At 52.7% G+C, this 14,900-nt stretch overlaps 1 protein-coding gene across 1 annotated transcript; it reads left to right on the top strand.

The window, feature by feature from the left end:
• Window positions 1-2,026: 2,026 nt before the first annotated feature.
• On the top strand, window positions 2,027-13,312 carry LOC136304177 (olfactory receptor 14C36-like). Its single transcript, XM_066207807.1, has 2 exons — window positions 2,027-2,069; window positions 12,363-13,312. The coding sequence occupies exons 1-2, from the start codon at window positions 2,027-2,029 to the stop codon at window positions 13,310-13,312; spliced, it is 993 nt and encodes a 330-aa protein (XP_066063904.1).
• The last annotated feature ends 1,588 nt before the right edge of the window (window positions 13,313-14,900 follow it).

Genomic DNA, 14,900 nt, shown 5'->3' with positions numbered 1-14,900 from the left:
TTTCAAATCACTCTGTCTTCTATGAAGGAAGGAAAAAGGTTAATGTCTTTGCCTAAAGTCCTTTTTTTTTTTTTTTTTCTCCTTCTCCAGCTGACTCCCAGAACTTCAAGGCTGAAAGTGATAGCAGGGGGAACATGGAGAAGAATCATGCTCAAGAACACTGATGGATGACCCTCCTCCACCCCTGGTCTGATCTAAAGCAACTCAAACTTGGATTAGCTCCCTGGAGCTCCAGAGAAGAATTTTCAAAATTCTCTCCTCCATCAGCCAGCACGGGTTTAGGATAGGTAAGTCATGTTTGAGCAACCTGATCTCCTTTGATGACCAGGCGACCCGCCTGGTGGATGTGGGAAAGGCTGTGGATGTTGTCTGTTGGGACTTCAGCAAGGCCTTAGGCACTGTCTCCCACAGCACGCTCCTGGAAAAGCTGGCAGCCCACGGCTTGAACAGGAGCACTCTTTGCTGGGTTAACAACTGGCTGCATGGCCGGGCCCAGAGAGTGGTGGGGAAGGGTGCTGCATCCAGCTGGCAGCCAGTCACCAGGGGTGTTCCTCAGGGGTCTGTGCTGGGGCCAGCTCTGGTCAACATTTGTATTGACGACATGGATGGGGCTATTGAATCTCTTATTAGTAAATTTTTAGATGACACTAAGCTGGGAACATTTGTCGATCTGTTGGCAGGTAGGAGGGCTCTGCAGAGAGACCTGGAACAGTTGGATGGGTGGGCAGAGTGCAACAAGGTGAAGTTTATTAAGTCCAAGTGCTGAGTCCTGCATTTTGGCCACAATAACCCCCTGCAGCATTATAGGCTGGGCACGGCATGGCTGGACAGTGCCCAGGCGGAAAGGGCCCTGGGGCTTCTGGTCAGCAGTCAATGAACAGGAGCCAGCAGTGTGCCCAGGTGGCCAAGAAGGCCAATGGCACCTGGCTTGGATCAGGAATGGTGTGGCCAGCAGGAGCAGGGAAGTCATTCTTCCCCTGTACTCGGCACTGCTGATTCCACACCTCGAGTGCTGTGTCCAGTTCTGGGCCCTCAGTTTAGGAAGGACGTTGAGATGCTTGAACGTGTCCAGAGGAGGCAACAAGGCTGGTGAGGGGCTTGGAACACAACTCCTGTGAGGAACGACTGAGTGAGCTGGGCTTGTTTAGCCTGGAGAAAAGGAGACGCAGAGGTGACCTTATCACTCTCTACAACTCCCTGAAAGGTGTTTGTAGTCGAGGGGGGTTGGTCTCTTTCTCCAGGCAGCAACAGACAGAACGAGAGGACACAGTCTTAAGCTGCATCAAGGGAAATCCAGGTTGGAAATTAGGAAGAAGTTTTTCACTGAACAAGTGATTAAAAAGTGGAATAGTCTGCCCAGGGAGGTGGTGGCATCACCATCCCTGGATGTGTTGAGAAAGAGACTGGATGTGGCACTTGATGCCATGATCTAGTTGAGGTGTTAGGGCTGGGTTGGACTCGATGACCTTGAAGGTCTCTTCCAGCCTACACATTCTGTGATTTTGTGAGACAAGAGGTTCCGGCAGTCAAGCCCAGAGCACGGCCACCGGCCGCCGCGGCCCCTGGCACAGGGCCAGCACTGCCGATCTGCAATCCTCCTCCTCTCCCCATCAGAGGAGCTGGAAGAAAAAGGGGACAGTGCCGGCCCAGGCAGCTCTCCTACAGGCAGTGGCCCTCCCAAGGCCTTGCCGGGCCTCGCTCTGGGGAGGCCTAGCCCGAACCTCTGACTTATGAAGTGGTGTTAACTCCTCGCCAGCCAGAAATAGAAAGACGACTGAGTCACTTGGTACCTTTGATTCAAGACTGGGTCCCGAGAGACATGTACAACGCTCTTATTTGTCAACCAAGCTGTCAATACTATTCCTTCTTAAAAAAAAAAAAAAAATCTTTCACATTCATGCTAAACCACCACATTCCCTCAGTGCTCAGGGCTCTTCCCGGCCCACTGGGATGTGGGGATGTGCAATGCCAAGGGCAGCAGCATGGGGCGGCCCCTGCCAGGCTGCTGAGCAGGGACAAGGAGGCAATGAGGCCCCAGGCCTGCAAGGGTCACTTGTCTCCTCCTCATGGCTCAGGCCCAGGCCCAGCAGCCATGGCCAAAGTGCTGCAGGAGTTGGCTCTGTCAGGGCCTTGCAGCTGCTGCCCATCCCTGTGCCCTGTGCAGCCCAGGCTGTGCTACGGTGTCCGTGCCCTGCGCCTCTGTCCCTGCAGGCTGTCGTCATCCCCCGGCTGCCCCACCTGGCTGGGCCCTTCCTTTGCTGACAGCTCTGCGTCCTGCCTGCCTCTGCCTGGCCACACAGAGCCTTGGGCTGCTCCAGACTCTTTCTGGGGGACGTGTTGCAGCACAGCCCTGCCCTGGGACAGAAATTCCTCTCCCTCTGTGTCCAGTCTGGTCCTCCACTGCTGCCCTTGCTACCATTCTTTATTTTTCAAGCTATTTTCTGCTCTGAAGAAGAGCTCTAATATCTCTGAAACCACCTTTCAATTCCTGCCAGGCCACTCTTTTTCTATTCTCAGTTTTCACACCACTGAGCCCTGGGCCCTCATTCTCTATATGAGTCATGTGCTTAAGTCCAAATTTCATCTTGGGTGTCTTTTGTGTCCTCCAAGGTCTTTTCAGATTAAAACATTGTGGTCATACAGAACCCAAGATAGACTGTGGGTTTTTTTAGGCCTTTAGTGGCAGAGGAAGGGGAATGCCTTTAAAATGGACAAGGATAAATTTAGATTTGATATAAGGACAAAATATTTTATGATAGGTTGACAAGACAGAAAAACAGGTTGTCAGTGGGAGTGGATGTCCCATCCCAAAAGGTGTTCAAAGTCAGGAGATATTAGCATCCTGCACCCTGGTCCAGTGGTAGCTGTGCCTTCCCATAGCAGGGACAGTGCAGTAGAGGATATTTTTGGGCCATTCTAATTTAAAAAAAAAATAAAAATAAATTACTTCAAGGAAAGTTCTGACACTTCTTCCTGAAAGACTCACCAAGGGAGTCTATGGCAGAGCTTTCCTGCATGACCTTGCCAGTTGAGCATGGGGGGGTTCTCAGATACATGATAAGCATCCACAGAGGGCATTTGGAGCCTGTGCAAGATTTCCCATGGGATGTCTGAGAAAAGAACAGAGGAACGGAAAGGATTCAGAGATCAAAGTGGTTTTATGAGGAACAGGCATAAGAAAACAGAGAGAAAGAAGGATAAAAACAATATCATAATGTATAAAAAGCGTTTACACTATTTGCTGGTCAGGACAAGTTTTGGCTGTGCCCTGTAGCTGATCCCCAAAGCCTGTGGAATTTTCCTAAACCCTTGATTGCCAACAACTCTCTGGGACAAGGCAGCTCTCTCTGCTGTGGTACTGAGGGATGTCCAAGTGCCAGATACTGGAGTGGGGACCACAAACCATCAGGGTCTCAGCTTATATCCAGGCTGGAATGCTTGGTTCCTCCCTCTGGGCGGAGCATCTCACAATGGGATAGTGAGTCATGTGATAAGGCCTGATGGGCCCATTAACAGGAGGTAGTCCAGGAGGGGGTTATCTGTGAGCTGTGCAGCAAAGGTGCTGATGGGCCCATTAACAGAAGATAAGCCAGAGTGGAGGAGGCAGGGAGCACTGCCTCACCTGGTTTCAACAGTTCATGAAGATGGTGATAGAATAGACTTCAACCCAGGACATTGCCCCTCTCCGCAGACACGTGAGCGTTGTCCGCTTTCGGGATGACCCCGGCTGTGTCAGGGGGTGCTGCTACGTGGACACGAGACAGCCGGTCCTGTCCTGCCGGGTCCCAGCAGTGCCTCGCAGCAGTCCTGCATCCCCGTCAGGATGCCGGTCAAGAGAGGTCCTGGAAGATGAGGGAGCTGATTTGAAGCTTGCGCGGGTGCCTACAGGTCAAGGCCAAGGGCGTTCCCTCAGGATAGAGCAGTCCTGAGAGGTCTCTAGAATTCAAAGAAATCAGCAGACAAATGCATTGTCCACCAAAAGCTCTTTGATTGGCAGGAGGTTAGGGCTCTGCACCCCACCACAAGGCTTCTTTGCCACGTCCAAATTGCAGTGGCTTTCTGTAGGAATTCTATCAAAAATACCTTCCGTCTTCAGACTGCTGAGGTGATTCCATAGGCAGGGGCTTAGAAAGAAACACATTGTGTCAGAATCCTAGACTTGAAGCTAATGTCCACCTGCTGGCCAGGAGGAGTCTCAGCGCACCAAAGCAGCTCATCTTCCTCACCCCTTCCCTGCACAGGGCTGATTCTGTAGCCGCCCTTAGGTCTTCCCCAAGGCTATGTCTAAAGCTTTTTGTCAAGTCACTCTCTTGCCAAGTTAGGCTTCCAGGTTTTTCTTATGTTAACTGGTGCTAAGTACTTCTGGATATGTGTGCTAAGTACTCTTTCCTTCTGTCAATTGCCTGTGCTTCCTTACATCAAACAAAGGCCTTGTTTGGTTCCTAAATGTGCCTGATGCTGGCCCAAGTCTTTTGGCACTGCTTGCTTTCCTGTGGCATGTTCTACCTCCCCCTAGAGTAAAGAGGGAGCTGGAGAAGGAGCTTGCCAGGCTGCTCTCCATCCTTTACCAGCAGTCCTGCTTAAGCGGACAAGTCCGAGCTGAGCGCAAATGGAAAAGCCGAGCACAGGAAGGGTGGGTGGGAAGGATGATCCAGGAACCGTAGGCCTGGCAGCCTGAGCTTGCTGCCGGGGAAGGCCTTGGAGCACATCCTCCCGAGTGCCATCCCACGGCACATGCAGGGAACCAGGGGGTGGGAAAGCTCTGCGGAGGGATGGGGACAGCTGCGGGTCTTGGCAGGGCGTTGAGCTGGGGTTGGTGTTGCTGGGCGTGTTGGGGAAGGAGTCGTCTGGAAGAGGAGAGGTCTAGGCTGGAACTGGAGTCACTTTGAAGGCACCACCTGTGGTATGGCACAGCTTTAGTTATGGAGGACAGAAGGAATAGCTAAGACTTATCAAAAGCCTGATGTCTCTGTGGAAGTGAAGAACGACTCGAGAAAAATGCAGAACACTTCCACAAGCCAAACACAGGTCCCAAATGGGAAAACAAACAAACAAAACCTTGTGACCTCCAGAAGGAGCCCATGCACCCTTGGGCTAGAGCGCTGCAGAAGCCAAGACATAGAGCTTCACTGAGCCAGATGCTCACCTGGAGCACCAGCCCTTTGGTGCCTCAACATGGCAGATCAAAGCCCATTTCCCAGCTGTCACTGGATGGGGCAAATGCTAGGTCCTGGCAGGACTGCAGCACTCAGCATCCTTAGCCAGCAGCAGCAAGTGCTGGCTGGGCAGAAACTTGCACCTCTGCCTTGCACTAAAGACAGCACCCTCCAGAATTGGCATTTACTATCTCAGGAAAATCTGACTCTGCTGTCACCACAGCTGTAGGGCTGTGGTAACTTTGCTCATTTTGCTCCTCTTTGGCCTCTTCTCCAGCAGAAGAGAGAGCCATCAGCACTGCAGGTGCCTGAGGAGCTACCACTAACTGTAGCAATGTATCTGCAGCAATGTATCTGCATAACTTGGAATACAAAGTGCTCAAGCCCAACTACCACCTAGAGATATTAGTTACAAGTAGCAGCTCTTTGGGAATATATCAAGGCCACAGAGACACAAACTGGTCTAAAAAGAAGAGGAGCCTGGGAAATTGAATACCAGGACAAAAAGAATGAGCTAGAGGCCATGAAGGCTCAGAATTATAGCCAATCAAATTGCCTAGAGGACGTGTGCTGAGCCAACAAAGCAGACGAACCAATCAAGAAAGGCATGAAGGTGTGAACAGTGGTCTTACAATCTATAAACATAGTGTAATGTAAATACGAAATGGCTTCTGCAGAAATCCTATTGGTTCCGTCGTTCAGAGGTACTGAGCTCCCACAAGTATCATTCAGATGTATTTGCTGGCAGGCAGAAATGAAAATTCAGGACTCAAGCTGTAGCCCGAAAGAGCAGGGAGATGCTCGAGGAGGCACCACCTTTGTTTTAGCAATTCAGCAAGCGAGCGAGTCCTTCTGTGAAAGGAACCACTACCCCCCTTGCCTTCCTTCTGGCACCTGAGAAGGACAAAAACTGTCCCAAATGCAATTTGCAGGCTGCCACAAGTCTGTGCTTCTTGTGTCTTTTCAACACAGCTCTACCCAAAGCTGCAGCCACAGCTGACACCAGAGAGGAAAGCCCCCGAGAGCAGCAGAGTCTGTGGAGGCTGTTGGCATTTACCTCTCCTCCTGTGGCAGTGTTGAGTGCTTTACAAACCTCTCCAAAAGTCCGAGAAACAAAAGAGCCACAAAGAAAGGAGAAAGCGTTTACATCTTGGAGTGCAAGCCAGCCCAGACTGGAGATCTCTGCTGGAAATGCCTAAAACCTGCAGGATGCAGAAGGGCTCTGTCAGAAGGCAGATGAGGCATTTTGCTCTCAAGTGCTTGGCCACTGGGCCTGAAGCATTGAGGATTACTGCTTCAGCTCAGAATGAGAGTTTCTTCTTTCTTCTCGGGTTTCAGTCCCTAAATTATGCAGTTCTAATCCTGACCACGGAATATTTCCTTCAGCAAACTCTTGGAAAGAAAGCTGTGGTAGGGGGTAGGTTTCTCTTTCAGGCAAGCAAGATTCTTCTTTCTCTATTTGTGTTGCCAGCTGATTATAGCTATACAAAAATGCTAAGGAAATAAACACAGAGATGTCCCACGCTTGAGAGACCAGGAGATCTACCAGGTCATTTTCCTTGCTCCAGGCAAGACCTTGGCAGTGTGAGCATTTGACAATTTGAGAATGCCTTCTGGCCACGCTTACAAATTCTGACTGGTACTGAGAGATGGGACAATCTATCCTCAGTGTCAGAACATTTTTGCAGCTTGCCTGACTTCAGACTTGATAGATATTCTACCAGGAAAACACCTGGCCCAGGGTTTTGTGGTTGGACTCACCTGCTGCCGATATTTTTGATTTTGATGGATTTTCTCATGGGATTTTCCGTGCTCAAAAATGTCCCTGAGGAAAACAAAATTCCAGATGCTGACTTTCAAGCAGAGATCCCAGCTTCCAGGAGGCACAAAAGGCAGCCCCATTGCTGGGGCTCTGAACACTTTGTGGTCAGCTGGGTAACAACAACAAAACAACCAGACAGACAGCTCTGAAGCAGAAATGGCCAGAAGAGACTGATTTTCTCCAGAAGTTCCTATGGGGAATCCTAAATGTCACTGTGATATCAAACTGAGGAAAAACATTTGCTCCAGCTACGCTGCCATGTGCACACAATACGCTATCCTCCAGACAACAAATACACAAGACGTACTCAGTAGCTCCAGGGAGTCCTCCTCGATCTGCTGTTGCTGAGCAGCAGCTGTGTCAGCGCAGGAGATGAACCGACTGCCCGGGATCACCGTCTCAGCTCGGGGAGCAAAGGCTTCTTGACACAATGCTCCTGCTGCAGCTGGTTTGGTGCAAGAGCCTGTGTAGATCTGGGAGAAGAAATGAGTTTGGTTCAGAAAGGTGGCTGGCAGAGATGACCCTGAGATGCCGTTCCAAATGCCAGCCCTTAGGAAGATGCTGTCAGCCTGCCACACGCAGGACTCTTCAAATGGATTTTTTGCACGTCCACTTCCCTTTGACTGGATGGCTCAAAGCCAAAGACTGGCTTTACTGGAGTTCATGGCCAGATTCATCTTCCATTTTCAGGGATTTTCTGAAGGAGGACTGCCACAAGGACCATTCCACCTCCTCCCAAGGACCATATTCCACTCCCTCTTTTCCCCCTCCAAGGGCTACAGACACACTTGGAGCTCCCTGTTCAAATGTTCTACCTCCTCCCACGGAGTGCTCTTGTCCTCCACCACGTTCAGGTCATGCTCAACCGGCAGCACTTCTGGTGGAGGCAGTTCCTGTGGCTCACACTGATCCTGGGGCTCCTCCTCCTCAGTCATTTGCAGGAGGCCTTTGCAGGCTGCCTGGCCAGATGTCAAAACTTCCACCTCGAGTCAAACAGAACAAAGCAGTCAGAGACTACAGCTCGTCCCTGTCAGCCAAGAGTCATCAGCTGTGAGCAAAGGGAAAGAAGAGATTTACAAGGGCTACAGACAGCTTGTTTCCATCCTCCGTCTTGGGCACCATGTTCCACTGTTAAAACACCACAGGATCAGGAAGGGCAGAGCCATGGGGGAGGGAAATGCACAGGGACTCCCCCTGGGAGGGACCTCGGGAGGTTTCCAGGCCAGGCCAAAGCACAGTCAGTGGAGAAAGGGACACAGGGAGGAGCTGTCTGTGTGCTCTGCCATGGCAGGATGAGATGCAGAGCTGCACAGACACCCAGACCATGTGGATCCCTGCAGGAGCTGATCTCACTCAGTGGCTCCCAGGCCTCTGCTGCTCTCTGGTTGCTCTGGTTTAATGTTCCCTGGTGGTCACACCCAGCCCCACACACACCAGTGCTGTGTGCACACACACCAGTCTCAACAGTGCCTGGGCCCCAAAGGACACAGGACCTGATGGTTTGTGGTCCCCACGCCAGTATCTGGCACTTGGACATCCCTCAGTACCATGAGCAGAGGGAGCTCCCTTGTCCCAGAGAGTTCTTGGCAGCAAGGGGTTTAGGAAAATGGCACAGGCTGTGGGGATCAGCTCTAGGGCATGGCCAGGGATGGGCACTGACCATCACCTCTGAGCAAACCACCTTGATCCCCCATCCTTTCCCTTCCTGGGGCCCTTTCTTAGATACCCCATGGGAAATCTCGCACATTGCCCAAATGCCCTTTGTGGATTTCCATCCTAAATCTCAGACCTCAACGCAGAACCTCCCATGCTCAGATGACATCATGCTGGAAAGCTCTGCCATTGACCCCCTTGGTGAGGCTTTCATGAGGAGGTGTCAGAACTTCCCTAAAATTAAATTTTTATCTTCTGTTTTTTTTAAAATTGGAATGGCCCTAAAATATCATGTACTGCAGTCCCCTTGCTGTGAGAAGGCACAACTACCACTGCAACAGATGGTCAAAGCTCCAGATCTTGAACACTTTTTGGGATGGGGCACTCACTTTTGTGGACAACCTGTTCCTATCCTGTCAGCATAAACACAAAATATTTCATTCTTATATCAAATCTGAATTTATGCTTGACAATTTTAAAGGCTTTTCCCTTTCCACTGCCAATACAGGCTTGTAAAAATATGCCAATTTTTCTGGGATTATGACCACGATGTTTTAATCTGAAAAGACCTTGAAAAGACACAAAAATCTCCCAAGATATGATCTGGAGGCCACAAGCACAAAGCCCGTGAGACTAAGGGCCCTGGGCTCAGTGGTGTGAATAGCCTGAGAGGGCCTGAAGGGGTGTTTCAGAGATGGTGGAGCTCTTCTTCATTGTGTGAAACTGCCTGAGGATGAAATAATGCCAAACAGATCTCCTGGGGAGTTCCAAACTGGACACAGGGAGAGAGGAATTTCTGTCCCAGGGCAGGGCTGTGGTGCAAAACATCCCCCAGAAAGAGTCTGGAGCAGCCCAAGGCTCTGTGTGGCCAGGCAGAGGCAGGCAGGACGCAGAGCTGTCAGCAAAGGAAGGGCCCAGCCAGGTGGGGCAGCCGGGGGATGACGACAGCCTGCAGGGACAGAGGCGCAGGGCACGGACACCGTAGCACAGCCTGGGCTGCACAGGGCACAGGGATGGGCAGCAGCTGCAAGGCCCTGACAGAGCCAACTCCTGCAGCACTTTGGCCATGGCTGCTGGGCCTGGGCCTGAGCCATGAGGAGGAGACAAGTGACCCTTGCAGGCCTGGGGCCTCATTGCCTCCTTGTCCCTGCTCAGCAGCCTGGCAGGGGCCGCCCCATGCTGCTGCCCTTGGCATTGCACATCCCCACATCCCAGTGGGCCGGGAAGAGCCCTGAGCACTGAGGGAGGGACAGGATGTGCCTTGGCAGGGGCTGGGGCTCGGGCCTTGGCCCTTTGCATTCCTGAAACACATGCAGGTTTGCTCAGCATCACAGACACCTTTGCCTTGTTTGTCCCCACCTGTCATCAGTGCCTACAGTATTCTGCTCTAACTGGAACCTGGGGACATTTTCTCAGTCATGTCTTTCAGTGGGACCCATTTAAAACTTCAAGAAACTTTGAAGTTTCAATCTGATTAGGAGTTCTCAGAAAGTTTTTTAAACACTCTCTTAGGGACTGAGTCTGATGTAAACAACACCATAGCTCCAAGAGGGTCATTAAAATCCTGGTACTGTGTCTGTGCTGCTGAGCTGGGCCGGACTCCTGAAACAGAGGCACCGCCTGGCAACCAAGAAGAGCTTTAAAAAGACATTTCTCCTCAGGAGCAGCTCCTCTACCAGCCCAGCAGGGCTGAGGGCACTGCCTGCAGGTACCTGAGAGCAGTGAAACAGACAGGCTTAAAGCAACTGGAAGGACAATTCTGAGATAATTCACGGAGAAATCTTCACCACTTCAGACACAGTCAGTCTCTGGCTGCAGGGATCTCCTAAAGCTGACCCAGGACAGGACTGACAGCACTGTAAGGATGGCTCTGCTGCCCTTTCTGCTTTGGGGGAGGATGTGCTCCAGAGCGGGGCTGCCCTGGGCACCGTCAGAGGGACAGGGCAGGACGGCTCCTGCTGCCAGGGACGGCTGCAGGGGCTGAAGCTGGGGCTGCAGCCAGGGGTGCCCAGGGCTGTCGTGCAGAGCAGGTGCTGCAGCCCTGAGGGCTCTTGGCCAGGCCGGGGGATCTGTCACCTGCCAGGGGCAGCTCTCAGCCTGCCTGGCAGCTCCCATGGATGCTGGAGGGGAGCTGTGGGTGCAGTGAGTGACTCCTGCCAGGGTAGGTCCTGCTGCTGTGGAGAGGGTGCTGTGTGTGCCAGGGCTGCCCAGAGCTCCAGCTCATGCCCAGGTAATTTCTGAGGGGACTTTTCATGAGCTCATTCAGGGCAGGAGTTTCCTGCTTGTGTTTCTGCTTTCCTCAATCTGTGCTCCCATTTTTCCCTGACTCAACTTGGCAGCAATGGAAACTCAGCTGTGCAGGGCAGAGCAAGGGCTGAGGCTCTTAAAGCATCAGGATGAGGATTCCTGGGAACCTCAGCGAGTGCCTCCACTTCCCCAGCCTCCAGATCCATCCAGCATCACCTTTCCATGGTGCCCAGGCCTGGGGGAGCTGCTCTTTAATCCTGCAGCCCCGAGCAGCTGCAGGGCAGAGCTGGCCCAGGGCTGGGCTGGGCTCTGGCAGCTCTGGCAGGGAAGGAGCCCGGGGCACCAGGAACAGCTCGGGCTGGGACAGCTCCAGCAGCAGAGCCGTGGGCAGGGAGGGAGGGAGGCAGTGCTGAGGGAAGCCCTGCTGCAGGGGACATGTGGCACCTGCCGGCCCTGCCCTGCAGGGCACACACTGCCCTGAGCAGCACAGCTCTTGTGTCCCCTCCCAGCCAGCACAGCCCTCAGCCCGGGGGCTCAGGGCCCTCAGTCCCCTCCTGGGCCGGCAGAGCAGCCCCAGAGATGCAGGGCATCTCTCCTGCCATGTGCCCATTCCCTGCTGACCAGGGCCTGAGGGCCACTGTCCTGCACTGCTGCTGCCTGGGAGGGGCTGTGCAGGGCTGGGCAGGGAAAGGCTTTTCCTCAGGGCCCGGCTCTCTCTCTCCTTGCCTTGCCCAGGTGCTGCTGGCATTGCTGACGGGCTCTCTGGGAATTGCAGTTCCAGCTGCAGGCTCAGGCCCAGCCCTTGGGCTCCTCCTGTGCAGGCTGAGCACAGCAATGGGGTGTCCCAGCTCCCTCTGCCCCGGGGAGCTCTGGGCAGGGCAGGCTGGGAATGAGCCAAATCTCCCTGATTTAGGGAAAGGCAGGGGTCACTTTGTGTGTCAGGGATCCCTCTGCTCTCAGCAGTGTCTCCTGGCTTTCTAGGATAGCACAGGATTGGAGCTCAGAAAGGTGCAAATCCAGGCAGCTGGGAACAGGTCACAGGAAAAAAGGAGCTCCCCTCAGTCTGCACTAAGGCTCAGACAATCCTCCTACCTCACTGGACTCTCTGTTGTCCCCAGGTTCAGAAGAATCTCTCTTTCTGCCTCCTGCAATCCCCTCCCATGCTCTGGCAGCTCCCGTGCATTAGCAGGAGATTCTTTGTTCAAGTTCAAACACCAGGACTGGCCCCTGCCCTCACTGTTCCCCTGCACTGACTGGGGGTCAGGGCTGACTCCCAGGTGTCCTGCAGGTCAGGGTCTGGCTCCCCACTGAACAATGGCCAGCAGCAATCAGGGCTTCAGCAACCAAGGTGAAGGAAGATCTCCCAGATATAGACAAAAGAGTGGTATTAAGTGGCAGAGAATGGTCTATGGGAATTGGCTTTGACTTTTCTGTGAGAAATCTCCCCTCAAATATCACTGTCTTTCCTCCATCTGCAGGTTGGCATGTCCAGACACAGCAAATGTCCAACAGCAGCTCCATCAGCCACTTCCTCCTGCTGCCATTGGCAGACACGCGGCAGCTGCAGCTCCTGCACTTCTGCCTCTTCCTGGGCATCTCCCTGGCTGCCCTCCTGGGCAACGGCCTCGTCATCAGCGCCGTAGCCTGCGGCCACCACCTGCACAGCCCCATGTTCTTCTTCCTGCTCAACCTGGCCCTCAGCGACCTGGGCTCCATCCTCACCACTGTCCCCAAAGCCATGCACAATTCCCTCTGGGACACCAGGACCATCTCCTATGCAGGATGTGCTGCACAGCTCTTTCTGTTTGTGTTTTTCATTTCAGCAGAGGTTTCCCTCCTGACCATCATGTGCTATGACCGCTACGTGTCCATCTGCAAACCCCTGCACTACGGGACCCTCCTGGGCAGCAGAGCTTGTGCCCACATGGCAGCAGCTGCCTGGGCCAGTGCCTTTCTCCATGCTCTGCTGCACACGGCCAATACATTTTCCCTGCCCCTGTGCCATGGCAATGTCCTGGGCCAGTTCTTCTGTGAAATGCCACACATCCTTAAGCTTTCCTGCTCACACTCCAAATTTAGGGCACTTTGGGTTATTGTGGTTGGTGTCTGTTTAGCTTTTGGCTGTTTCATTTTCATTGTTTTCTCCTATGTGCAGATCTTCAGGGCTGTGCTGAGGATTGCCTCTCAGCAGGGACGGCACAAAGCCTTTTCCACCTGCCTCCCTCACCTGGCTGTGGTCTCCCTGTTCCTCAGCACCTCATTTTTTGTATACCTGAAGCCCCCCTCCATCTCCTCCCCATCCCTGGATCTGGCATTGTCAGTTCTGTACTCAGTGGTGTCTCCAGCCCTGAACCCCGTCATCTACAGCCTGAGGAACCAGGAGCTCAAGGCTGCAGTGTGGACACTGATCACTGGACAATTTCACAAACACTAAACTATAGGCAGGTTTCTGAAAATCGAATATAATAAAAGTCATCTTTGATAGTTCTTTTTTGTTTGGTTGTGGGTTTTTTTTTTGTTTTGTTTTCCTGTGTTCTTGTTTTTCAACATTGTCCACATAGAAAGGCCATTGTTTGTGCCTCTTCTCTTTTTGATTCTCTTCTTCTTCGCTGTGGCCCCAGACTGCGTCAATGAGGAACTGTGCTCTCAGTCGCTCTAAATGAAGTAAAGGATCTCCCAGCAAAGTCTTCCCTGGAGATCCCCCTTTTGTTTCATTCTCTGGAGCTGCAGCAGCAATGTCTGTGTGCTAACTGGGGACAGATCAGTGATGGCACAGCAGCTCTGCACCTCCTGGCTACACCATTCCTGATCCAGGCCAGGAGCCATTGGCCCTCTTGGCCACCTGGGCACACTGCTGCCTCATGTCCAGCCTGCTGTCCAGCAGTCCCCTCAGGTCCGTTTCTGCCTGACCGCTGTCCAGCCACTCTGTCCCCAGCCTGTAGCACTGCAGGGGTTGTTGTGGCCCAAGTGCAGGACCCAGCCCTTGGTCTTGTTAAACCTCCCATTGCTGGATTTGGGCCCTGGATCCAGCCTGTCCAGGGCCCTGTGCAGAGCCCTCCTACCCTCCAGCAGATCCACACTCACACCCAGCTTGGTGTCAGCTGCAAATTTGCTGATGGTGGACTCAATCCCCTCATCCAGACCATCAATGCAGATGTTGAAATCCATGCTGGCTGGGTCTGATCCCTCGGCCATCCTGTGGGTGCCGTGTGATGGCACTCAAGGTGATCTGTTCCATAACCTTGCTGGGCACCGAGGTCAGGCTGACAGGCCTGGAGTTCCCCAGATCCTCCTGCCAGCCCTTCTTGGGGATGGGCTCACATTGGCACCTCCAGTCCGCTGGGACCTCCCTGGGGAGCCAGCACGGATGGGAAATGATGGAGAGCAGCTTGGGGAGCTCATCCACCAGCTCCCTCATCCCCCTAGGAGGGGTCCCATCTGGTCCCAGAGACACCTGTGAGCATCTGAGTGGCTCAGCAGGTCAGCAGCTGCTTCCTCCTGGATTACAGGGGAGCTGTTCTGCTCCCTGTGCCCATCTACCAGCTCAGGAGAACACTCGTCCTGAGGACAAGTCTTATTGTTGAAAACGGAGGCAAAGAAAGGGCTAAGTACCTCAGCCTTTTCCTCAATTTAGTTACTATATTCCCCCCCAACCATATCCAACAAATAATGGAGGTTGTCTTTATACCTCCTTTTGCCAGTAATATATTTATAAAACCATTTGTATTATCATTTACAGAAGCAACCTGATTAAGTCCTAGTTGAGCTTTCACCTCTCTAGTTTTCTTTCTGCATGACCTAACAACATCCTTCAACATTTCCTGATTTTCCTGCCCCTCTGTCCAATAGCAATGAACCCTCCTTTTTTCCCATGAGTTCCTGTTGAAGCCCCATGTCCAAGCAGGTCAGTCATTTTCCTTGCTAGCTCATATTTTGGCACAGAGGGACAGGCTGTTCCTGCTCCTTCAAGATTTCTTTCCTGATTTGTGTTATCTTTCCTGGACCCCTTTGTTTTTAAGGGC

Source organism: Chamaea fasciata, unplaced genomic scaffold, assembly GCF_029207755.1.
Source record: "Chamaea fasciata isolate MVZ Bird 193981 ecotype frontalis unplaced genomic scaffold, bChaFas1.0.hap1 SCAF_56, whole genome shotgun sequence".
Taxonomy (NCBI): Eukaryota; Metazoa; Chordata; class Aves; order Passeriformes; family Sylviidae; genus Chamaea; species Chamaea fasciata.
This window is presented reverse-complemented; position numbering and strand designations above follow the sequence as displayed.

What these genes read in the sequence shown, in the direction of transcription:
- LOC136304177 (XM_066207807.1), top strand. Translation starts at nt 2,027, where the DNA reads ATGAGGCCCCAGGCCTGCAAGGGTCACTTGTCTCCTCCTCATG. An exon ending in TCACTTGTCTCCTCCTCATG is followed by an intron (nt 2,070 to 12,362) that starts GCTCAGGCCCAG and finishes CTGCAGGTTGGC; the next exon opens with ATGTCCAGACACAGCAAATG.